The sequence below is a fragment of the Esox lucius genome, chromosome 13 (genome assembly GCF_011004845.1).
Source record: "Esox lucius isolate fEsoLuc1 chromosome 13, fEsoLuc1.pri, whole genome shotgun sequence".
Taxonomy (NCBI): domain Eukaryota; kingdom Metazoa; phylum Chordata; class Actinopteri; order Esociformes; family Esocidae; genus Esox; species Esox lucius.
The window spans coordinates 11,029,684-11,056,132 of record NC_047581.1 but is presented as its reverse complement, the minus strand read 5'-3'; the positions used below and the strand labels follow the sequence as shown (position 1 = coordinate 11,056,132).

The following is a 26,449-nucleotide window of genomic DNA, read 5'->3' as shown; positions in this document are numbered from 1 at the left end:
GAGAACCGATGAGAAAGAAACTCCACTAACAGAGACACACACAGCCCTTTTCCTGCTCTATAGACACAATGACACACACACACACACAAGCAAAGGAAAACAAAAAACACACATACGAGGGTCGTATTGTTGTCACAAACGGCAGCAACAGGGGAAATGAAGTCTGTCTCATCCGATGTGTAGGGAGACAGGAACCAGGCAGAGGAACCAGGCAGAAGAACCAGACAGAGGAACCAGACAGAGGAACCAGCCAGAGGATACAGGCAGAGGAACCAGCCAGAGGAACCAGCCAGAGGATACAGGCAGAGGATAAAGGCAGAGGATACAGGCAGAGGAACCAGACAGAGGAACCAGACAGAGGAACCAGACAGAGGATACAGGCAAAGGAAGCAAGCAGAGGAAACAGGCAGAGGAACCAGGCAGAGGAACCAGGCAGGGCTGCGGATGCTCTATTTCTCTGGCAGTAACGTTGACTGATGGTGTTCATATTCAGTAGCATTGTGATAAAACCGCCATTAAGAGCTTATTGGTACATTGAAAACTATGCCAGCCAAAATGGTAACACTTTCTGTTTGAATGCTCTGCCAGTAGCTACAGGTAATGGGGGGAATAAAGGAGAATTCAAAAAACAAGTGCCTGGGTGTTGTAAAGGAGAATGGAATCCTATTCAGACTGGGACAAGAACAAATTAGGTGATCGACACGCAGACTGAGATAGACACAGATAGAAACAAATGCAGACAGAGACATAATGAGAGAAACACACAGAGAGAGACACAGGCAGAGACACAATGAGAGAAACACACAGAGAGAGACACACAGAGAGAGACACACAGGCAGAGACACAATGAGAGAGACACAATGAGAGAGACACAATGAGAGAAACACACAGAGAGAGACATAATGAGAGAAACACACAGGCAGAGACACAATGAGAAAGAGACACTGAGAGAGACACACAGACAGAGACACAATGAGAAAGACACACTGAGAGAGACACACAGACAGAGACACAATGAGAAAGACACACTGAGAGAGACACACAGACAGAGACATAATGAGAGAAACACACAGAGAGAGACACACACAGAGAGACACACACTGAGAGAGACACAAACTGAGAGAGACACACACATACACACATACACACACACACAGAGACACACACAGAGACACATGCACAGAGTCACCCATACAGACACTCACCGATAGAGACACTCACAGATAGACACACACACACAAACACAGACACTCACAGACAGAGACACACACAAAGACACACACAAAGAAACACAGACACTCACAGACAGAGACACAAAAACAAAGGGACACTGACCTTGAAACAAATAGTATGGGCAAGACAAAGGAGGCAGAGCACATGCATGCAATACGCACACACAGACACACAGACACACACACACACAGACACACAAACACACACACATACACAGACAGACACACACAGACACACAGATACACAGACACACAAACACACAAACACACTCACACACACAGCTAACATTAACATGTCCTGTTTCATAGACGATTACTCCCAGCAGGGGAAGGGGCATCTTTTTAATGACAGTCTTTCACACCCAAACACCCAGTCCAGCAGATGGACAGACCAGGGGGAAGATGGAGGGGATGACGGACGGGGAGAGATGAAAGAAGGAGATACGGGGACGCAGGGGGGAGGGAGGGAGGGCAGAGATAGGAGGAGGACGTGAGGACAGCATTGCCTCCCACCAGATGGTGCCTGATCGGTGCATCGGGGTGACGGAGCAGTCAGTCGTCCCCAGAACCCCAACACCAGCCACGCCCTCCCCGCCGCCTCCTCCATCCCTCTGTTCCTCTACCTTTCTCCCTCCATCCCTCTGTTCCTCTACCTTTCTCCCTGCATCCCTCTGTTCCTCTACCTTTCTCCCTGCATCCCTCTGTTCCTCTACCTTTCTCCCTCCATCCCTCTACCTTTCTCCCTCCATCCCTCTGTTCCTCTACCTTTCTCCCTCCATCCCTCTGTTCCTCTACCTTTCTCCCTCCATCCCTCTGTTCCTCTACCTTTCTCGCTGCATCCCTCTGTTCCTCTACCTTTCTCCCTGCATCCCTCTGTTCCTCTACTTTTCTCCCTGCATCCCTCGGTTCCTCTACCTTTCTCCCTGCATCCCTCTGTTCCTCTACCTTTCTCCCTCCATCCCTCTGTTCCTCTACCTTTCTCCCTGCATCCCTCTGTTCCTCTACCTTTCTCCCTGCATCCCTCTGTTCCTCTACCTTTCTCCCTCCATCCCTCTGTTCCTTTACCTTTCTCCCTCCATCCCTCTGTTCCTTTACCTTTCTCCCTGCATCCCTCTGTTCCTCTACCTTTCTCCCTCCATCCCTCTGTTCCTCTACCTTTCTCCCTCCATCCCTCTGTTCCTCTACCTTTCTCCCTCCATCCCTCTGTTCCTCTACCTTTCTCCCTCCATCCCTCTGTTCCTCTACCTTTCTCCCTGCATCCCTCTGTTCCTCTACCTTTCTCCCTCCATCCCTCTGTTCCTCTACCTTTCTCCCTGCATCCCTCGCTCCTTCTCATGTCGGTAGTGAATTCAGGCCTAGAAACAAGGTCGCAGCTCGCTAACAGAGTCGCAGACAACGGAAGAGCGCGGAGACGGAGAGAAAAAGAGAGACGGAGACGTAAGCGTCCGCACGCGTAGAAAAAAGCGTCTGCGCAAACAGACATATGAAGTGACATGTTATTATCAGGCAGTCATTCAACATTCTATCCCCGTCCACAACGGACCTTCCCAGGCGTCCTGCAGTGCCGTCATTCTCTCCATTCACACCCGCTCTCATCCTTTTTGAAATTCACCCCATACAACGAGGCACTTTACACTATTAAGCCCTCGCTCCCTCCCTCCGCGGCTCCCTCCCTCCGCGGCTCCCTCCCTCCCTCCGTGGCTCCCTCCACGGCGTGCTCCCTCCGCCCCTCTCGTCTCTGCGGTTCGGTGTGGGTGAATCGGAGAGCAGGGTCGTTTGTCATCCACAGGGGAGAGAGTGGAAACAGCTAGCCCAGCGTAGGCGCACCCTGACAGGCTCTACGCACAGCTCCTACAGGCCCCTGCTGGCTTCCCATATACACTGTGTGTGTGTGTGTGTGTGTCTGTGTACTTATATGGCATCAATCTCTCTCAGTCTTCTGCTAACGGAAGCATAAGCATCCCAAGGCATCGGATACGTGGCAGAAAGCTCAGCTCTTCCGATGTATACAGTGACCTTCCCGAGGGGTCAAAGGTCCAGGTGGATAGTGCCGACCCGCCACGTGTGTCCTTTTTCACCGCCACATTTTACACACACACACACACACACACACACTCAGACTCTCATTACACCTTGGGCAGGGCACAGCAGGGCAGGATGGGAGCAGAGCTGAGCTGTAAAATGCATTCTCAATCTCTTAACTTCTTCACCTCCACGCATTACATATTTCTCGCAGGGAGGAAGAAGGAGAGGGAGGGACAAAGACTGAGATGGAGCAAGAACTGAAAGATGGGAGGGAGCAAGTGAGGGAGGACAGAGGTGAGGACGGGGGGGGGGGGTTAAGGGTCGGTCCAGTAGCAACACCCATCTAATCTTTTGTCCCCATCATAGCGATGTAGATGTTGTATTGATTGGTGCTCTGAGAGGAAGGTAATGGCACAAGGGTATTACACCAAAAAAAAACAGGGGAAAGGATCAGAAAATCAATTCTCCCTGCTTTAATAGGGGCCAGTCCTGTTCATATAGACAAGGAGAGAGGAAAGTATAGGAGGAGAGTCTGACCACGATCTAGCTATAATCACGCTACCAAGTCCTCTCACAGCTTGCTAAGTCTAATTCTCATCCTCTCTATCTTGGTCTCTCCATTTTCCATTAATCTCTCCCTACAAGCCTTGCTCTGATCAGCACATTCTTTTCCTTTGTCTTGCAGAACCTTCCCCGGGCCCTCCTGGTGCTGTTCTATTACCACATAGGACTGGAGGGACAAGACTGGACACACGGTCACAGCAAGAGGCGGGGACCAACACAAACGCAGGGAATTATCGCACACATCACCGCGAAAGGGACCGGTACATGGGAATAAGCAACCAAAATGAAATGTTGAACTGATTGAGAAAACGCAGTGGAAACTGAGCAACAGGGAAACAACCTGGTTTAAGGAGCAGGACTCATTAAGTTTCTGCTACAGCGCGGGTAAGATCCGACCTACTGCTCTTTTATCTAAAACTCTCCTCTGTCTGTCACCACTTTCCTAATAAAGCATGAAATGCATGAAAAAAACATACCAGACATACGACATAGAGAAGGGGGGGGGGGGGCCTGGTTTATGTCTTTCCAGGTCAGGTCCCAGGCCACTTAAATTAAAATCTGGACATCCAAGCCAGTTCTACTGGTTTTTTAAAAGCGTCCCTTATAACCAGGTGGGTTCCATTACTGACCACGTAATACTGAAGAGCGGCAGGCTCCAGACCTCGTAGGGTGATGTTGAAACACCCCTGCCCCAGAGGCGCTGCATGGTAACAGGAGGCGCGGAAAATGCAACGTTTCTATTGGCTCCAAACATAACTCCAGTACAGAGATGGGCAGTGTGAGTACGTATGTACCCGTCCATGTGTGTGTGTGTGTGTGTGTGTGTGTGTGTGTGTGTGTGTGAGAGAGACATAAATGAGTGTGTGTGCATGTGTGTGTGTGCGCATGCTCGGAGCATCGCGTGCCAAGAACCACCCGGGGAAATCTCTCCGGGGGACCACGTGATGGAGCCAGACCCAGCCGTACTCTCAAGACATCAGGCACTTATCTTTGGCGCAACCCTTAACCCTCCACCCAGACCCCATCAACACTAGCAGCGCTCCACGGGCCCAGGCAAGCGTGAGACGGGGGGCCCTGACGGTAGACACAAAATGTGTCACGAAATGCAGGAGCCCCTTATACACACGCTTTACGCCCACCCGGTACCCCACCCCGACACACACCGGCGGCCCCCCGATCCTGGATACGGTTAACTCCCGGCGTGCTGTAAAGCCCTGCGCGCACACACTCATACACAGACTCTCACGCCGCCCTACTGAACAAAGTACAGCTGCTCTCGTAAAGAAAATGGTGGAGAAAGATCAGATGACATGGAAGCTATCCCAAGGGCGTGTGACCTTGACAAAAAAACAAGTAATCTAACTTTTTTCACAATGTCTCCACTTCCTGTTGTATGACTTATATATATACACACACACACACACACACACACACATATATATATATATATATATATACACATATACATATATATATATATATGATTTTTATTATATTAAAATTAACCTGTGTAATACTGAATATATACAGGATGTCAGAGTATTCATAATTTTAAATAGCATATGTTGTCATGTATACATAGCCTTTAACCGATTTATCTAACTAACTGTGTTGCCACTAAGAGGAGGCAGGAAGAAAAAAATTAAAACGACACCGCATGACTGAATGTCTCTTTGTCTCCCTTCAGGTCATGGGCCATGTTTAGATAACCTTTAAATCTCCAGTAAGCGGGTGATCTCCTGGACCCTATGCTACGCCCAAACACGTCCCCCTGACCTTCCAATTAGAGCCCACCGACAAACAGAAGACATACACTAAATCTTCCCCCGACTGCACATTTGGACATTCATATAAAACCAAGTGCAGTAAAACCATTACGGTTTAGAAAACTCAAACAAAATACAACGTGAACCAACTTGTGCAAACACAGGGAAACAAAGCCGAGATGGTAGGAATTATTCCTGTCTCAGATACGGGAAAATAAAACATTTACACAACACATGCCATAACTCCCAAGTTCATTGTCTCACAGGGACTTTCTACAGCCTTGGATTTTTCACGAGTGTACTGTATTTCTGTGCCGAATTGTGGAATAGTAAAATATAACCACCAACAAAAAAAATACATTTGGAATGTATAATCAGTGAATGTGCAGTGCCAGTGGTTGAATAATCTGTAGTGCTCTACGAGGGAGACACTGGACATAAATCTGATTTGTTTCTAACTATATCACTGTGATGGCCAGCCACTCTCATTAAGGATCTGACACATCATTTATTGACTGAAAAAAGGAATGCATAGCATCAATGCATACATACATATTAAAAAGACATTAGCACTTCCAGTTGCTGCCATGTAAAGAATTTGACAAATGTCACATATATATGTGCACTGACATTTACAGCATATTTAGTTTGCAAATAACTGCACTGGCTCAGCTTAATGTGAGGGCTTGCCTGATAGGCCATGTAGAGAGAGAAATAGAGAAAATAACGAATGACAAATATTCTAATGTAAATGACATACATTTATATGTTAATGGATCATTTAATGTAACTACGCAAAGCAAATGATTAGTGGCGTAATTTATGTAAAATAAGACAGTAACATCTAACTAACTACTATACAATCTAATTAGTGACAGCATAATTAACTCTTATGTCTTGTTAATGACTCCACTTTCCCATGGTGGGGAAAGAAGAGGAGAGCACATCACGAAAGGTCAGAAAATATTATCTGAGACTCATCTAGAGGGGACAACCGTAGTTAAATTAAAAGTGAAACTGTGTATCGTTTTTTTAAAATGGCCGCCGCCGCATGTAGATGAACCGAGACCGCTGTGCGTGGAAGATTCCCTCAATTAACTTCACAGCGAGGGAGAGAGGAACTAATCCATACCTGCTAATGGCGATAGCATTTCAGCCCCGGCATACTGAGCCAAGCTGTAAATAAACAAGTGTATGAGCGAATCAACTCTGGTAGGCCCTATAACGCCACATATTTCCTGTTTGCAGAGGACTAGATTATACAGGGTGGTGACTCCTATGTTGTTAGTGAACACAGGAGAGATTATTTGTGTTTGCTACAGGTCAGCAGTGTTAATGATGAATTGTTTGATCTCAGTTTTTGTGTTAATTAAACTTCTATTTAAATTTGCCACGACCAGTCATCTGCAGTATTCTAGTCTGTCTGGAATTTACCCATCATTCTCAGTAATGCAAATGTAGTGCATTTGATGCCACCGTTTTCTCCGGTCAAAAGGACATATTTTCAAAAATATTTCTTCCATGGTGCAAATTTGGCTGTTTTATCCTTGACATCAAATGAAATAAACTGATAAAATAGAAATGAAATAAACTGTATTGACAGAAAGAAACATGTACGATGTATAAATTGCATTTTAAAATAGGTTTTTCACTTGGTATGATTTTTACAATAGGCCTTCCAATCGCAGTATATTACACTATGGCTATTCAGATCTTTCAGTATTGAATTAGGTAGACCAAATATATATAAATATATATCATAATAATAAAATGAAAAAAACGGCTTATAAAAATTGATTATATATTCTTCTGCCAAAGGGCCTAGATTGATACTCATTTGACCATTTATTGATCTTTTTCTGCATTAGTTTTAAATGAGGGTAATTTGGGAGAGTTTGGTGCAATCTCTGTCTGCATCTTCCCAGGACGGCTCCGGTAGGTGCATGGACCTTAAGTGCAGTCGTAAATCAACTTTATGAGTTTCCAAGACATATCGCTGCTAATGTTTCCATCCGACGTCTTTATGGGCACATTGTGGTAACTCCAGATACGTTCTAATATATAATAAAAGTGTTGTTGAAAAAATATATATATATAGCTTGGACAGAGTGCTTCCTTTTAAACTATAATGGCATGTAGGGTACACCGATCAAAGAGAATTTATTGTTGGACCACTGAAAGTCTATGGGTACTTATACTGTATGAAAAGTTTCAACTGAAATCGTTTCACGAGGGTGACAACAGAACGTTGGCTCAATCCCTACTTATAAACCTTCTGATGTTGTTTGGACACTCCACATTTTTAAATAGTAACATACTTACATTCGTAAAAGTTACATTTTAATTTAACAATCGTTTTTTCGAGCCGGTGTCAGTTTACAGGGGATTCACAGTTTGTTTACTAGAAAATAAATTAGCCATGTACTGCTATAAGAAGATACATTTGAAGACTAAATAAAGATAAATAAAATATATTCAAGATTCTGTGTGAAAATTTTCAAATTTACAAACATATGTATTTATGTATTTATGAACAAAGGACACCGGCATTGTGATTAAGCTAGTATTGTTCTCCAGATGTTCTTTACAGATCACTTCAATCTCCACCAACCTGACCTCCACATCAAAGCAGGGCACTTCACCAAAACAGGATCCCCATGTGTTGCTGTGTTTTGAGCAGAGGATTAAACATTTCCCACCACCCTGAGATGTGAACCCTATCTCAGGTTACCACTGCAACTCATAGGCTGTGGTTTATTAACAGCTAAAGCTCTTTGTTATCGAAGCACAACGGGAGTGCTAGGTAGCAGTTAGCGCAGCCTTTGTTAAAGGTCAGCAAGGTGTAAAATAGGTTCCACCTGGGGTAATGTTTACAGCTTCCACCGGAGCAGTAGGGGTTGTCTGTGGCAAGGGATACCCATTCACACTGACTGAAGCCGAAAGAGGCAGCATGAAGGGGAGAATTCTTCATGGTTCCTTGTAGGAAATCGCAAGCCCACATACAATAGACGCGGGGGGGAAAGCGATCAACGGCCTAACGAGAGGAAGATAGGGATTCAGGGAGGCAGGTTTTAACTGCAGGCCATTTTTTCCTGGATGGGAATTGTTGTCTTAAAACATTTCAGGAGGTCATCTCAGTCAATTTCTCGACGCACAGCATCTCTTTGGTGCTGGCGTGTAGCCAGTAACTTCTCCTCTCCCGGAGGTTACAGTTCATCGATCACCGTATCGTACGCTTGTAATGTGATGTCAATCCCTCTCTCATCTACCATCTACTGCGGTACCGTCGGAGTCAGAAGGAAGCGTGCGGGAGCGATTCTATAAAAAACATCACCAGGGCACACACTGAAATACAACCCTGAAGGACAATCAATCTGAATTAATAAGTTATAGATGATTGGTTTGTTTGCAATTCAGAAAACAAAAAATCGGTTATCCCAATGGTGAGAGATTTATGTTCTACATTTTACCACACAGTCTCGCATGTTTGAAATACTCCAAATGCGCCAGCAACACCTAATGTACCACCCAAACCATTCCAGAATGGCTAATTCCAGAACGGCTAACTATGTGGAAGGTGGAGAAAATGGAAGTCAGTGCCCAGTCCAGTCGTGGAACCCCAATCTGACTGGGAGGAAACAACATTCTAGCCCTCCCTCCTTCCTCCTCCTCCAACTCCTCGCCTCATCCCCCTCCTCCCCGCCATCTCAGGCTGGCCTCCACACGCGATCCTCACACTAGCCCCAACTAAGCCTGATGAAAGCTAACACAAGCTCCGTGAAGCCACCTCCCTGTCTCCACCCCTCCCCGCTTCACCTCCACTTCCCCTTCTCCTCCCCCGCAGCCGCCTGACTCCACTTTCGCTTCGCATTACTTCTGCTATTCTAACTTTTCCACTTCTGAGCACTATCAATTATGCACTAGAATAACAGTAGGGCCCGGCCCAGGCGGCAGGACATAAAGGCCGATTATGAGTGTGAATAATTCAGCCTGATTCCGTGCCACGTCCCTCTCACCACTGATACAGGCAGCTCTGGCGTTAATGTACCGCGGGTGGAGGGAATCCACAAGCCCTGATGTAAGAAACGCCTCTCTCCGCATCACATGGGGTCGAGGGGGCGTTCTGCATTATTTAAGATCCAATCACTCGCCGGTTCCTCCGCTCATTGACAGATTGAGGCGGAGGACTCATCGCGGGCGGATCGACACCTGTCTATGACAGGATCTAAGTTTCGGCATCAGAACATGACACAAACAGCAGACGATATACTTTGGTTTGGTGGAGCCAGGTGTAGTGTTGATTAATTACTTGGGTATATTAACTCATATAACATAGCCTATCAGGGAAACTTGGAACTTTCAAAGAACAGAACATATTCTGCTGAATATTCTACTCTGAGACATTCAAAGTTAGACTTAAATGAAAATGGTTGGATTTTATGATGTTACCAATAAAATAAGGAGGGAAGGTACCACTCTAAGACATACAATCAAAGGTAATCAAGGGGGGAAAATCAACAGGGACACTCCATACGGCAACTTGGTATTTCTGAAAACTGATCAAACCTATTAAAGATTCTATAAAAATGGTCAGGGTAAAACCTCATGAAAAAAGATGACCTGAGACTGACAAAAGTCTGTCACCTTTAAGGTTTCAAAATGTACGCCTTGACCTCAATTCCACAGAATTGCGTGCGAAGGTTTGCTAGTACAGCTCAACCCAGAGATCGCAAACAGTCCTGAATATTTAATAGTCCTCCCCAAGACACAGAGTGCATTATGTTTCAATACACAACGCAGAAAAGCTCTATGTACTCACTCGCTAATAATATATCTTAGTAAACGCGAAAATAATTCCCTTAATATTCCCAGTTACAAGCAACAATCTGTATCATCAAATATAAAGAAAAATTGTATTGCATAAAATTTTGTGAATTTACCCTTTAATAAATGTGTTTATTTAAAAACAAAATCCTAACAGAAAGCTTTAGGCTGTAATTTTTTTCTGATTGTTTATGTGTATTGATGAAGAGAAAAAAGATAAACAGGCACAGGTGGAGATCTTCCAAATTTGTTAAAGTTAAACAACTTCATTCTTTAAAGACAAATAGAAAAAAAATACATATACTATATACAAGTAATATGAATATATTATTACATAAAAAAATTCAACAAATTAAAGAGATTTTGAATTATTCCAAATTAAAAAATGAAAATTACATTTTAGCATGTGTTCAAGTATTGGCATATTTGAAAATATTTGAACAACAATAAATCCTTATACCTCCCAATAAATAAATTATATATTAACAAACATTATATTTGAAAACAATGTATTTAATTTAGATAAAATAAATTTGCAAATGTAAAATTCTAGTAAAAAATGTATACTGGAAAATCAATGCGTCCCTAAATACTTTCTATTCCTTTAAAATTCTTCTCATTAATTATAATTTTTTTCCTAGACATTGTTATACAATTCTAAACATTTTAACAGGGACAGAGCAGCGTAACTTAAGCCCTGTCTCCTAATGAGGCAAACAAGGCCATTCCAACATTGTTCATTCCTGGGAAGAAGAAAAAAACGTCTGCAATCTGGAGTATTTGGGCTTCCGTTGGCGTACCCCCATCTAATCCTGGCTGGAATGTGTCCGGTCGTGTTCTCAAAATGACATTGAGTTCTGTCGCTGAGGAGTACTACAGCACAGCAGGTGAGACAGAACTCTGGAAAACTTTGACACTGGCGTTCAGTGTGTTCGGTGTTCTATGGAAGTCTAGTCGCCCCACTGTATATTCCAACGAGACCTATTTGAAACCAAAAGTCAGCCCCTCGGAGAGAAAACGCTACTCTTGACGTTATGTCTGAAACAAGAATGTGGGCCCATTCATCGCTAGAAGAAAATGTTTGGAGCCGTACAGCTGCAGACGTTTAAATCAAATAAAGTCAAAATGTCCGTGTTTTGTTATCAAATTGCATTCTTTCATGTCTGTATGTACTCTGACTGACTCACCTACAGCTGGTGAAATATTGGCAGATAATCAGAGATTAATTAGAGATTATTATATTTTTTTAGGAAGACTACACTTCCTTTAATCACATCTCCTATTTCAAGACATATTACATACAGTTTAAAATTGCAAAACCTCTGGTCAGGGAAGGCTGAATATCTTGGCTCAGAAGTGGCTCCCAGCATTGCGCCTGTCTTTGTGTCTGCTCAAAAAGGCGCCATGTTTTTTATATCTGCTCACTGAGACACCATTTTTATTTGCTCACGTGGCTTAGACTGAGAGAAGGGGAAAGACAGATAAAGAGGAAGAGAGAGAGCAAACCTTGGTGGCCATGTAACATTCCTGTCCCATCGCAGAATTTACCTTACAGGTTTAGAAGGAACACAGAGCGTTGGATAGCCAAAACACCAACACAAACACATTCACACACATACAGTAAAAAAGTGTTGTATTAGCCAGCTGACAGTCAGCTGGGCCAGCCACAACATCGGGGCCTAAACCGAACACAGTGCATGCTGGGTCAACCTAACACCTAGGACTCATTCATGACACATTTACTAGTCATTTCTGGGAGAGAAAAACAAACACAGAGAGATAAACAGACAGAAACACACATCGCGAGAAACAAAAAGACAAAAAGAGAAAGAGAGAGAGAGAAGGAAGGAAGAGGGGGAGAGAGAGGGAGAGCACCAGCTGCCAGGGTTGTAAGAGCAGTAGAAAAAAGAGGGCAAGTTGGAGATCAGCAGGAAGAAAGAAAGAGAGAAAGAGACACAGACAGGCGGACAAGACAGAGAGAAAGGGGTCACTCGTCAAATAACAGCCACACACCCAAACCAGATAAAGTCTTAACACCAAAATAGTATCACCTCACCTCGCAACAGCAACATGTATTTGTTAAATGTGCTGCATTTTTACTACTGACCGGACCATTGGAACAAGGGGTCTTCAAACGGATGAACAAATGACATTCAAGAGTGAAGCATTTAGTAATCCCTAAAAAATAAAACACAGGCAGGAGGCCGTAGCCACAGGCACCGTTCATCACCTCCATTTATCCTGCAGGCTTAGGGCACTTTGGGGGCTCCTCTTAAGACTCTCTTATCTCATTAGCCTTTAAACTGATTAATATGAATGCCTGGGACTTCTAAGAAAGGAAGGAAGGGGAGAAGGAGGAAGAGAGAAAGATGAGAGGGATGGGGGCTTTGAGAGGAAGGGGTTTTGTGTCACAGGACAATGGGCTGATGGCTTTTTAAGCCTTTCAGTGACTCCGTGGTACCCCCGGTAGAACTAGCTGCCACCACGGGATGGGTTTCCTTTCAACAGCCTGGGGATAGGGGCTTCACTCCACACTCACTCTGAAAAGATTTGGAGGGTAGAAGAACAAACAGAGAATAAATATCGCAAAGGCCGGCAACCTAAGCCTAGCAAAACAGATGAGCCATGTCGTTGTTGACCGTGTGTGTGTTTGTGTGTGTGTGTGTGTGTGTGTTTGCAGATTCTGTTAGTGTAAGTGTGGGTAACTGCTAGTGTCTGGGTGTGTCCAATGTTCGTTTGGGGTGTTATTTTAATAATGTCTTGAATGATCAAGTAAATCACGGCCAGGCTGTCAAGAGAGGAAGACTCTTCCGCTGATCGACTGCTGTATGGTAGAAAAGACACACAGAGAGACAAACACAAGGAAAGAGGTGCTTTGAGACACAGGCCAGAGAGTAAGTCTGCTGTAATACTGCAATGTCGAAAGGGTTTCTGCTGCATATTCATTAAACAGAGCTTCAGATCAGGAGCAGAGTAATCCCACATAAACATTCAGCCAGCACAGCCAGAGGAGGACAGGCCACCCCTTTAAGTTTCCCTCTAAGGTTTCTTCATAACTTTGGACCCTACGAAGGAGTTGTTCCTAGCACCTGTGCATCAATTCTTGTTGTTGCTTGCCCTTTGGGTTTTCAGGCCGGATATGTGTAAAAGCACTTTTACAATCAAATAAATGTTGAAATTGAAATAAATCTGATTGATGCACAGACACACAAACGCTTCATCGTTAAGCATCAAACCCAAAGCAAACTGAGGGGTGTTGGAGGAGCCAACCAGATACCCTCCTGTAGTGGCCATTTTTAAACAGGATGTCCTGTTCGGAAGAGTAAAGGTACTGAAAAGCAGAATAAAGGGCCTGAAATAACTTATTTAGGTACCACGCACAAATAAGTTCCAAACACTCCACCGTTTCTCTCTCACACGTACACACATACACATGCAAAGAAGCGCGCAACACACACACACACCTACACACACGGACACACTCGCACAGTCACAACGGGAGACAAAGCATGCGGCCTGAACCAGAGAAAGGTTAATCCTTTCTGCATAGACACATCCCACCCCACCTTCAAGCCCAGCCCACTTAGAAAACACATTCTCTAGTTGAAAAACCCAAACCTCACCCCTGGGAAGTGGACAACCAGCCAGCCAGCCAGTTAGTCAGTCATTCAGTCAGCCACCCACACCAATATGTAAAGCTTTAGCAAAAATGTACGGACAGACAGACAGACGGACTGGGGGGGGGGGGGGGGGGGTGTTGAAGAAGGGATGAGAGCTTGAGACAGAAGGCTGTGTGTGGGGCCTCGCTTCTGAGGCTGTCGCGTTCGCCTTCATCCGCCTCTCCCCGCTCTTTCTCTCCTCCGTGAACATACTACAACTTCAGCCCTCCAGCTCCCCCTTCTCTCCCTCCGTTTAAAGCACATGCATACTCTGAGCCTTGGCCGTGAAGAGAGCGGGCCGAGAGGGGAGAACAATGACCGCCTTTCAGCCTGTCAGAACCCGGCAATAGAGAGGCTCAATTGCTTCTGTGTGTGTGTGTGTGTGTGTGTATGTATATGCTGTAGGTGTGTGCGTGTCTCTGTGCGTCCATGTGTGTTTGCATGGGTGTGTGTGTACAGTGTATAGTGAAAGACTGCTGTGCTGGTTGTATTTGGAGCGAGTTCGGAAGCACCCTAACAGCTTTGCCCCCCCCCCCCCCCCCCCCCCCCCCCGCGGGAGGTTGAGCGAGGTGAATAGCTGTTGTTTGTACACTGGTTTGTTTTTGTGTTTAGGGAAATGGCGTCGACTGGGGCAATCCTATAAAAGGGTGGTCATATTCAAAACAACGTCTGGTTTGACTGGGTCCATCGACTGATACGCCAACACATCGCTGACGCTTGACTGATGCGGGCAAGCAGTCCAACCGCGTTGACATTCAGCACGGATTCAGCTTCTCTGACTGACTCTACTCAGGTGAGGCAGCCGATACAGTAGCCTGTCCTCCTGACAACGATACACAGAGAGAGAGATACATGTTTGCCCAATGTCGCGGATCAACAACGTATCTGACATATTCATCCACATGGAGCCACTGTGCAAAAACAAAATCCTTCTTAAATGTCCTACTCAGGCCATGGAGAAGCAGCACTCAGGAATGGCACAAGTCATGAAGAGGGACGTTAGGGAATAAAGCCAGCAGACAACGGTTAGATTGGGGAGAATGGAAAGCATGACCGAAGCAGCTTCGAACGTCTAGGGATTTTCATGAATCTACGGTGTCAGAGTGAGAGCGCACGGTCGACTACAGTATTTTCCATAGACTGGAAAACGGACCACACAGCCATTCTAGAATATTCTCTCACTATCTCTGTCACTGCTGAGAAATTACCTCATGACTCATTTATGATGGGCTACAACCGTCAATTAGGTCTTTATTGCGGAGCTGGAGATGTGTCGTCTTCTGGGATCTTTTCTCAACGCCGTTCCCCAGCTAGATCAACATCAACTCACATCCTGCTCCGTCAAGCCCACCAGCCCCCATATTAAATAAGGAAAAGGTCCGTGAATGTCCAAAGCCAGGGTACCATGGAAGAAATTATCTGTGGAAAATGGGACTGGTAAAACCAAGGGTCTCAATCGGTCGGTCTCGGTCCTGTCCAATTTTCCAGTTGCACAGTAAATGGTCACAAAAAAAAGAAGAAATTCAATCAAGCCCTTCTGGTCTTTTTATGCAAATAGTGTTACAGTGTATAAATGCAATTGAACTTTGAGCATAAATGACATTAACAGAGGAGCACAGAAAACAAATCATAAATGAGTTTAACAGAGGATCACAGAAAACAAATCAAGCAAGAATAAATGAGTTGGCATTAAAAATAAATGAAGACATCATTGTATTACAGTGGATCAAAAGCTTGTTATTCCTGGCTTGAATAATTATATAATGTATGTGTATAATACAGTACTGTATGTACAGAATACCTCTACATCGTACCTCTCTCACTATATATCCATATTTAATTTATACGGTGCAGATATATATTTATATATACTAACAGTATATATATGAAGTTATTTGCCTGACCTAAATTGAATAAATCCACAACATGTTGGCGGAGGGCGTAAAACTGAAAACTGGTGTCATGGGTGGCAGTTTTGGGTTACTACCACATCCAACCCAGCACACATACAAATCTGAACCAATGGCACAGCCCCACACAGTTACCACCACAACCATCTAACCCCACCTACAGACATATCTGAACCAATGGCACAGCCCCACACAGTTACCACCACAACCATCTAACCCCACCTACAGACAAATCTGAACCAATGGCACAGCCCCACACAGTTACCACCAGAAGCATCTAACCCCGCCCTCAGCCAAATATGAACCAATGGCACAGCCCCACTCTCAGCAGAGCAGTGTTGGAGGAGTACAGTGGCAGATCAATGACTGACAGGTTGGGGTTTGCAGTTGTGGGGTGTGGGGTGTGGGGGGGGGCTGCCTTACAGCGCCCACATCTGGGAAGGCAGAGCACTGCATGCCACTACCAGCTGCTTTCAGACCTCTTCCCATAAAAGGCGGAGGGTTGGTGGGCAGAGCAAGTGGCAGGAGGTGGGGCTTACCCTGAATGGGAGTGTTGAGGGGGGTGGAGGGTGACAGGGCGGGCTGTGGGTAAGAGCAAAGACAAGATGGCGAGGGCCTCAACAGTTCCATATACTAAAGCATAATCATGTGCGTAGAAATACAATGCATAGAACAGGCATTATTTTAAAAATTCTGATTCAGAGCCCTAGAGAAGCACGAACAAAACACCACATTCCTTTATGGTTCACTGCGTCTACCCTCTATCTCTAGTAATGGACCCAGAATAATTTGTGGATTCAGACTATAGGTAAAAGACAGTAAAGCTGGAATATGGAGGTCCAGAATCCCTTCCTAAAAAGGAAGCTCAGAGACCATAGTAGACCACTTCCTTATCTCATATATACCCTGAAGAATCCAGACACACAGAAACTGAACTCAATTCGGGGACTATGGAACGCATTGGAAATACGCATTGGAAATACGCATTGGAAATACAAGGAAAACCCCAGAAAACGGATCGAGAAAAGTTATTTTTGTCAATGTCGTGACAGGATTTGTATGCAAGCACAGTATATGGTTGGAAACACTTGGGTGTTGCATAAGCTGGTTAATACTTTATAGTTTCTAAGTAAAGCTATAGCGTCCATGAGAAGACTGTGGGTTAGTGGGCAGCAGAACTGAGAAGGACCAGTGGATAGCCGAGTTTCAGCCCTGCACTTGACCTTGGAGTGATGACGCTCAGACAACACAGAAAGTTGAACGTGGAAAAGAAGATCAGGTCCACAGTGAGTCATTGAAGTGAGTTAGGGCCTCAGAATCCCATCCGTAATGTCAATAGTCTACCAGTGCTATGCAAACAACGCAACCCTCCAAGGGTGTATTATCGGGTTTTTATAAAGTTTGGGAAAATATTTACTGTTCTCTTAAATGTGCCAAATGTATGTTTTTGCTGTTCATCTACATCACTATTTATAAGATGAAAATGTATCTGAATAAATATAAAAAAATTAAAAAAAGATGCAGGGGTAAAAAACAAAATGTTCTAAATAAAATCCACTTTTCCACTTTGTTTTACCAAAAAATCCATGATTTCCGTACAGCGACTTGCAAGACAATGACATTTCCAAAGAGTGACGGATCCCAGTAAAGCTGAATTCTCCGGCAACACGGCATCTCTGAGAGGTTTCCCTCTGCTCCAGATCAGTCAGAACTCAGTGTAGAAACAGCTGAACCTCCCACACACATTTTACAGAGCAGTGTTCACTTCTCCATCAGAAACCTCACCCAAACTGTCTTCCGTTCTCTTTATCCTTATTAAAACTCACACAAGATACTTTACACATTGCTAAGACCGGAAATTAAGCCGTTTTTAACACAGCACAATCAGTAAAAAATATAATGAGTTTACAATTTCAAACAATGCTTTAAAATGTTACAGCTTGTGTGACAAGCTGTTTTAAATCTTAGTTCTTGCCAAGAACACATTTCAGGGAAGATTTTCAAACCCTGATTAATGTATTGGGCAATGCATTTATTTTGCAGTGTAATCTGGTTTCGCAAAAATAATTCTGATTATATTTAGCCCTCCTAAAATAAATTAATATCGATATCACAAGGCACCATATTACCTGGTTTTCAGTAATCTTTTTGACAATAGTTAGATTTAATAATTTAGCACGTTGTGCGTTCTCTCTCAACCGCTTTCTCCTTAACTCTCCTTAACTCGCTAACGCTCTCGTACTAACGTTCTCCCACTAACGCTCTGCCTCTCCTTTAACTCTCTCAGACATAGTGAGTTTATCCTGCTCTAGCTGTGAATGTGCTCTTGCAGAGGGCATGAAAGAACGACAGAGCAAGAGGTCATTAACAACAACTAATCAGCCTTCAGTAAAAGTGATAGAGAAAAAGATGTGAGAGAGGGCTTTGGGAGATAGAAAAAGTGAGACAGGGAGAGGCACTGCGATGGGAGGGAGAAAAGAACTACGGAGGGAGCATAAGCCAGCGGGAAGAGAAGAACGGGAGCACCAGGGTAGAGGAGACGGGAGCACCAGGGTAGAGGAGACGGGAGCACCAGGGTAGAGGAGACGGGAGCACCAGGGTAGAGGAGACAGGAGCACCAGGGTAGAGGAGACGGGAGCACCAGGGTAGAGGAGACGGGAGCACCAGGGTAGAGGAGACGGGATGTGTTGCAACAGGGCTGGGGTCAAATTCATTTCAAACTCGAATTAAATCCAGTATTACATTGGACATGGAATTTAATCTAAAATTCCCCCTCTCATGTAAATAAATATCTGGCATGGAATTTTCATCTAAAAATGTCGATAATGTAAATAAATAAGGTCTTATTAGGTTTTGAACCGACAGTCTGGACTAGACTCCTATCTCTCCATATGGATATGCTTCGCTAGAGACCACGGGGGTGGAGATTGGCTTTCCCTCGACGCATTGAAAACGGACCGGGCCTGTGTTAGTGCACAGTCAGCACACAAAACACACACACACACAAACACGGAATGACAGACAGTTTGTCACGTCCCACGGCTCAGTGACAGGTAATGAGAAGTCCAACCAGGAGAGATGTAATTATCAGAGGTTTGTGAGAGTCGGTAGGAGAGGGAACAAGCTCTGAGAGACCTCGCCTCCCATTCTTCACACAGCACAGAGACATGCACAGGTCGACTTAAGAGCTATGACGGAGGCCAGCCAACCGGGGCTTGGGTCAATAATACTATTTCAGCTCAGCCCAATGGGGATCTAAAAGACCAAATTGAATATTTGGTAAATCTCACACACACCTCAAAGTTCTCCGGCAAACTCTGGCTAGCTTAATGCGGTATAATTCCTCTCCGAGCGCTTGACCTCTATGCGCATGTGAACCTCGGTCGGTGAGCGCCTGCGGGCGACCTCGGCGAGACTTTCTGCACCCCTCCAGTCGGCACTAGTGGGGTGTGTGGAGGTTCTCCTGAAACATCTGATTGTGTTCCGTCCTACTCTAGGCCCGGTGTGTGAGAGAGTTGGAGTGGTCCTCTGCTACAGGGGAGAGGGGGAAGAAACAACGGAGAGAACCGCTCCCACCCGAAGAACAGCGGAGAGAACAAAGAGTGAACAAACTCTCCCTTCATTATGCTAAATACTCAAGGTAGTGAGAGAAAGAAGGAACGAAAGAAAGAAAGAAAAAAGAAAGGAAGTGAAGGAATGAAAAGTAGAATGCAAAGAGAAAAATCTCTCTCTTTATGAAGGACGTTAGAAATCGTCACATGGGCGATAGAGAGCGAAAGCCAGAGAGAGCAAAGAGAGACAAAAAGAGATAGAGAGAGATAGAGAGAGATAGAGAGAGATAGAGAGAGATAGAGAGAGATAGATAGAGAGAGATAGAGAGAGATAGAGAGAGGGTGGTGGATTCACCAAAGTAAATAAGCCATTAGCAGATTCCCTGTCTCCTGCTGAAGGTGTGAAGTATCTAAACACTCACATTTATTGAGCCAACAGAGCTACAGTCTTCCGCTGATCAGCGCTGTACACTCAGTCATGACAATAAACACTTCCTGTACACTGGCCGATAACTGCAGAACAGGGGTGTCATGTATCCTTGTTTATGTTGGTGAAAAGGGTTAAACATCTACTACCTAGAATTAGTAGGGATCATCACAGATCTTCAATGACAAAATGAATAAATATATACGCATAATATATATCTACATATATGCAACACAACCAACCATGGCTGGCTCATACAGATGAAATACTTTATGCATGCCAAGCCCATACAAATTAATTCCCTGAGTCATCTGTATGAAATTGTTTGCTGCGCTCCTCTCTCTTCTGTCGTTCTAGTTTCCCAGCTCTGCCCTACAAAGGTTGAGAGTCAAACAAACTTGATTACTGTAAGTAGAAGAGAATGACTAACATTATTAAACCGTTTCACAAAACCTGTTTCCTGTCCTCGGGCTAGTCAGGACTTCAACAACAAGACGAGAGGTAGGGAAACAATCTATTTCTCATATTTCAAGGACATACAAGCTCAAGACATGAAGCTTAGCTTACTTTTCCAGACAGGTTCTTTTTTTCTATTTACAGTAAGTTTACCCAATCGTTTTAATTTGTGTAACTTTGTTTTCCTTCCACTAGAAACAAGCAAACTGTCAGCACATCTGGAGTAAATCAAATGGTCCACAGAGCCGCCAGTCAAAGTCTTTCTGAAAAATGTTCGCCCTAATTAAACTAGGGCTATCAGGGCAAGACATCAGTTTGAGTACAAATTTGTGTTACTTGCGTTGAACAAAGCGGCACACAAATAAATAGCGCGGTCTTGAGCTGGATTGCAGAGCTAGACCACAACAGTCACGGTCAATTGTATCAGCTCCAGGGATCTCCAGCCTACAACCAAAACGGCCCCTACCACACCCCAACCTTACTCCTAGGTCCTAGGTTGAACCCTACCGTCCTACACTGACCACTAACTGCTCTCAGCGATTAATTCTATTTTTTTATTCCTTTCTTTTCAAACTGAATATAAATACTTACACAGCAACGTCTGTGTAGTGACAATTAAAGCTAGAATCCGTAATTGAAACAATAACAAGGTTTCTCCCGGGCCCCTGCTTTTCCTAAAAAGCTGTGGCATGGGGCTGATGCAATTCAAACCTTACAATTCATAGACAGAGCTATGGATTAAAGGATTGACCAGCAATGATATCAAATTTAACATTTCAACCATGCTGTGAGGCTTATGTTAACGTTTATGTGGTTTACAAAGGTTGAAGTAAAACAAGCTTATTTTGGGTTCTGATGGATAAACTAAACAAGTAGGAAATGTATAACTCATATTCTTCAAGAATGAATGGGTATTATATCGTTAAATGTATGAGTATAAACAAGTGAGTAGCAAATAAGGAGTCTAACATCAATTAATTTTTATGTATTTAAAGAATAAATGCAAGGGACTCTATTCAACAAATACTAAATGCTTCTGGCAGCATAGTGAGCAGACAGGCAAAACAGTGTTAAAAATATTTGGACTATAATCTGTAGTCACATGAAAAGTAAAATATAATAATTCATAGTAAAAAAAAAAATTGAATACCGGTACATTTGATATGTAAACATTTTTACAATATAAAATGTGATTGCCTTGTGTTACATTCTCACGAAAATGAGCACTTCAACATACGTTTTATGACATGTATGTGGAAAAACACAATTTGGTAGAGGCTTTTTACTGTGAGCTTCAAAAAATATAAAGGGCAACCTAAGCTGACCCTAAGGTCAACCTCTAATAATATGTTGGACCTTCATTGTGCCACTTATATAATATATATACACTATATATATAATATATATACACTATATATAATATATATATACACTATATATATAATATATATACACTATATATATAATATATACACACTATATATATAATATATACACACTATATATATATATACACACATAAGTATTTAAAAATATATTGGATTAGCTAGAACGCACAGAAAGCCTAAAGACAACTTCGTTGGGGTAAGAACAAAAATGTTGTCTCTTTTCTATCTTGACCACTGTAATGATTCAATAAAAAAACATCAATTTAGCCAATGCTTGCACAGACCGTAAACTATCAATAAACACTATTCAAGAATATAAAGTTAATCAAAAAGTCGTATATAATCAATTTACGGGATTTATTCTGAACAAAATTAGACAGGGGCATTGGTTTGTGTATGAATGTATTGGCTACCAGCGTAGTCATTTTCCCGTCAGTGCAAATTAAGTTTTGGAGTAGCAAGTTCATGGTGGCAAACCATCCAGGCTTAAAATATATTCTAAATTTCATATTTGATTATTAACTTATTAACATTAACATTTTTGTGATTAAAGACTATGCAAAAAGAGTCCACAGGAACTCCAAGTAGCTTAGTGCAAAAGTTATTGCGCTCATAACCCTTGAACTAAGAACTGAAACACAGTATTTCCATATTAACTGTCTATGACCTGAGCATTAAAACATATAAACCATAGTAATTGCATATTTTTTGTCTCAAATTCAGTGAGAAGATTTGGAAAACCTTCTCACTGAACAGCTTCACTTATTTCATTGGAATTAATTGTTTTCTTAATAAGAACAACAAGTGGATTGTATAATTCCTAATATATCTTAAATGAACATATTAAATTAAGTGCAAACGATTAGTCTCACGAAGCTTAATTAATGATTGTGTATGCTAAGTATATTATGATTTCTGATAGTACTGTAAATTGTACCAGCGACCTGCAAATGCTTCCAATAAACAAAAGCAAATGTATAAACTGTAGGCCTACAGTGCAGATTTTCAGATTTGAGCGGTTCCTATTCTCACTCAGAAGCCGAGAACTAGGTAGCACAATTGTAACCTTTTGGCCCAGTTTGTTGTTCATAGAGAAAATAAATGTTCTCATGATGTAATGTTACCACTGAAATGACAAGCGCTTGACGACAGGAGTGAAAATTTCGTTTCTTCAAAGATCAGGCTGCAAATACGAGGGTATGCCGTCCGAAGCAATATTTGTATCCAAATCAGTTTGAATTAACCCACAAATAATGTTAGATGTTTTTACTATCTATCCAGAACGACGGCGGGTAGTTGCGCCCACTCTCATGCGGGGGTTGAATTCACAAACAAGCAATGAGAACACTGGAAGACGCGCAAAAATACTCTCCAACGGTGTCCTTTTCTTGTGATACGTCTCGTAGTAGGCTTATAACATGTCAAGATAACAGATGAGATAATTTGTCGAGTTTGATTAGCCTACTGTTATATGGTAACCGGAATCCAACAGCAGTTTACAAGATGTGTTCTGTTGGACTGATAAAACTATAGCCTACCCACATTTCGGGGAAACATAACCCATCGGAGTAAGAGTTCAATGCGCAGTACTGTACTCTATATGCTACCTTAAATATAAGGCACCGTGACATTTGTGTATAGACTATTTGATTCACTGAAATATATTGGTCCAAATCAGCCGCCCTGGACAGAGTGAAGACGACAACATCGACTCGCTTCAGCCTCACTGACCGCTGTGATTGGCACTTACCTGGGGTTGGTTCGGTTCCAGAAGACGGCATAACGGTCGGCCACCACCTTGGAGCTGGGCTCCTGGCTGATTACACACATCCATAGCACCAGAAAGACGAATAGCACCATCTCCACTTGCAGCATCACTACAGCAAAGTTCGGCACGTATTCCTCTTCGATGCGGGTGGACTGCGCGATCAGTCAGTTTTGGGTAGGCAACACTTCAGCAGGAGAGATGCTTTCTCTCGTTTACATTTGTGTGCCTTTTCTGTCCTCTGTCGCAGTTTATGAATGGAAAACTAGGCAAGACAATTCAACAGAAAATCGCTGTCTTCTACCCCAATATGTGAGGTGTTTTAATAGCTCAGCCTGCAAAAGATACGACAATACGTTCTTCACTTGGAATCTCACTTGGTTAAAATTTGACGACAGTAGGTGGGGAACTTATCAAACGCGAGTGACACTGTATGTAGTGTTTCGCAGTCAGGTTCAATGTCTGGGTCCAGTTATAGCCTATGATATGTTCTTGGGACGTCAGTTTGGCGGCTCCAGTAGGCCTATGCGTAAAAATTACCTCAACGTGCAGACAAAATATTTTCGCTAAATAATATAGCCAACATATGGATAAGAATAACAGTAGACGGATGTATAAAACTGTGGTTATAATTCTTCTATAATAGGCTACAGCGGTCTTTCTACGGTCTTGCGATGAACAGGATCCGTATCAGGAATGCTCGCTGGATATCAACAGCGCAGGGGATAAGTCCAAGTCCAAGAATGAAAAAGGAAAATAATAAATGTGTCCAATGTCACCCTACTGCTCGCGTCCGTCAAATGTCCACGTTTTCAGAAGGAACTTTGGAGAGCCATATTGGCAACCCCCGACTGTAGTGAAGTGTCGTATTCGTAAAGCTGTCTCTCTGCTCCGTACGCAGACTGGCCGAAAAAGGCTGCTATCCTTTCTCAGTGCTGTCTTGAAAGTGTCACGGGGTAGGGAGGAGTCCGTCCTCTTCCTCGAACCTCTCTCATGCGCTGCTGCTGGGAGACAGTATAGACGTTTGTTTACCCGGAACACAAATGGCAGCATTCCACTGCTTCCTCTTCATATATAAGTATTGGAGAGAAAAAATAAAACACGCTTGATTCATGTGTCCCTGATGTTGAGATTCAACGGGACGAGACGAGAGGAAAGGTGAGAGCAAAGGCAGCCCGGCGCCGCTGACTGCCAGAGTGGGTACGGTTACAGCCGAACGGAGGATAGTCCCATTGGTCTGAATTTTGAATGGGGCGTCACACTAACAAAGCAAAGGCCCTCCCCTCCTAACCGAACTAATTCAATTACTACGAGGTAGCTGAAAGCATCGTTTACACAGAGAAGGAGCTCAGGACAGGGACCGTGATAGCCACTCTCTCTGTTGAGCTTGCCCTTTTAGATTACACGAAACCACTGCGCTGCGTATTTCATTACCGAGAAAACAGACACCAAGGTTCGAGTAATTAGAACCAACAAGGCATTTATTCCGTGCCATTAACTCAGACTGGAATCGAACACAAATATAATCTGTTCTTTTTACACAGCCATGCGCATATATCCGAATTTTAAAGAAAATCACAACCCATTTTCCTGCATTATTTCTTTCATGATAACATGATTCTCTTCAGCTGATGAACATCCTACTTGTTGCAGTGGTAAGCGTCGATGCAGCCCCAGACGCCCCGTAGTGGAGACAGGAAAAAGCAACCTAGCTACTCCTACAGACGGCTAAAAATCCGATTTGACCCAGAGATTATTACGGGTTATTGGCAACTACCGAGGTTTTATATAATAGAGAGTAAACTATAGAACAATAGGATGTTTAAGATGTACGCAGCGGCGTAGACATTAAAATGCAATACCTCAAACAGAGTGTGCGTGATGCTGGTGTCATACGTACATCTATTTAACAGTTAGAATTTCATTGAGCCCAAGTATCAGGAAGTTCTGTTACTACAAAGGTCAAAGTTGAACGTACACATATTTGGATTAATCATGTTTAGACCAAAGTTTGTCTAGGTACCGGCTGTCTGTTGAGCCAGTCTTTAAGCACCAGGCTGCATGTACAAGGGCTATAATGTTCTGAATGGGTTGAGGGAGGAAGGGAGGTGAAGAGGAGTTGTACAGGAGGTTATAGGTCGGGGCTCATACATTAAGATAATCCTCTTTCTTCTTCCTGGTAGCTGGTGTCTACTGAATGTAGGTGCATACACACACATAGATGGGAAAGATTAGAGCTGATTAGCCACTGCCAGTTACGAGAGCCTAGAGGTCAAAGGACACAGTCGTTTTCACAGCCACATTATAGCCATAACTACATTCCTTCCTGCTGGATGTCTGTATAACATCCACTCACTATTCCTTTCTCCCTCTCCCTCCACACACAGACATTCACAATACACACACTCCAAAACTCACACACACACTTATGACAGTGTGAAAAGGGAAGATTGGGTTGCTGTGTATGATGAACCCCTACTGTTTCCAATTCTCTCTATCAGGGAAATGGCTATTCTCCTTGTCCCTTCTTTAAACCAAACACACACACACACACACAGATATTCTCTCCATCCCCATCTTTAACCTGCAGTGCCTATCACAATGGGTGGCTGTGATTACACTAGTCCGCTACAAGCCTTTTGTGCCCCTGAGACAAGACAGGCCCACCACACGCTCTCTGTGGCATGGAGAAATAACAAGGAACACAATCTCCATTTCCCAGAAAGTACATTTGATTGATTGGTGTTGGAAAAAGACAATCTCAACAAAGAGGATTGTGATGGCAATTGTTGTGTTTTTCGAGGTCGTGCAGAAAATTGTAGGTGTAACAAATCATCTTTTGGCTTATATCTTTTGGTTTATGGAGTTGAATGTGGTTCCCT

General features: G+C 43.5%; 1 protein-coding gene across 2 annotated transcripts in view; it reads right to left on the bottom strand.

Annotated features, from left to right (window-relative positions):
• Window positions 1-24,748, bottom strand: part of efna5b (ephrin-A5b) — a 92,255-nt gene extending 67,507 nt beyond the window's left edge. For both annotated transcript variants that reach the window (XM_029124799.2, XM_010892483.4), the window contains exon 1: window positions 23,553-24,748. In XM_029124799.2, the coding sequence (XP_028980632.1) occupies window positions 23,553-23,677 (125 nt within the window). In that variant the 5' untranslated portion in view covers window positions 23,678-24,748. The remainder of the gene's footprint in view (window positions 1-23,552) is intronic.
• Window positions 24,749-26,449: the final 1,701 nt, after the last annotated feature.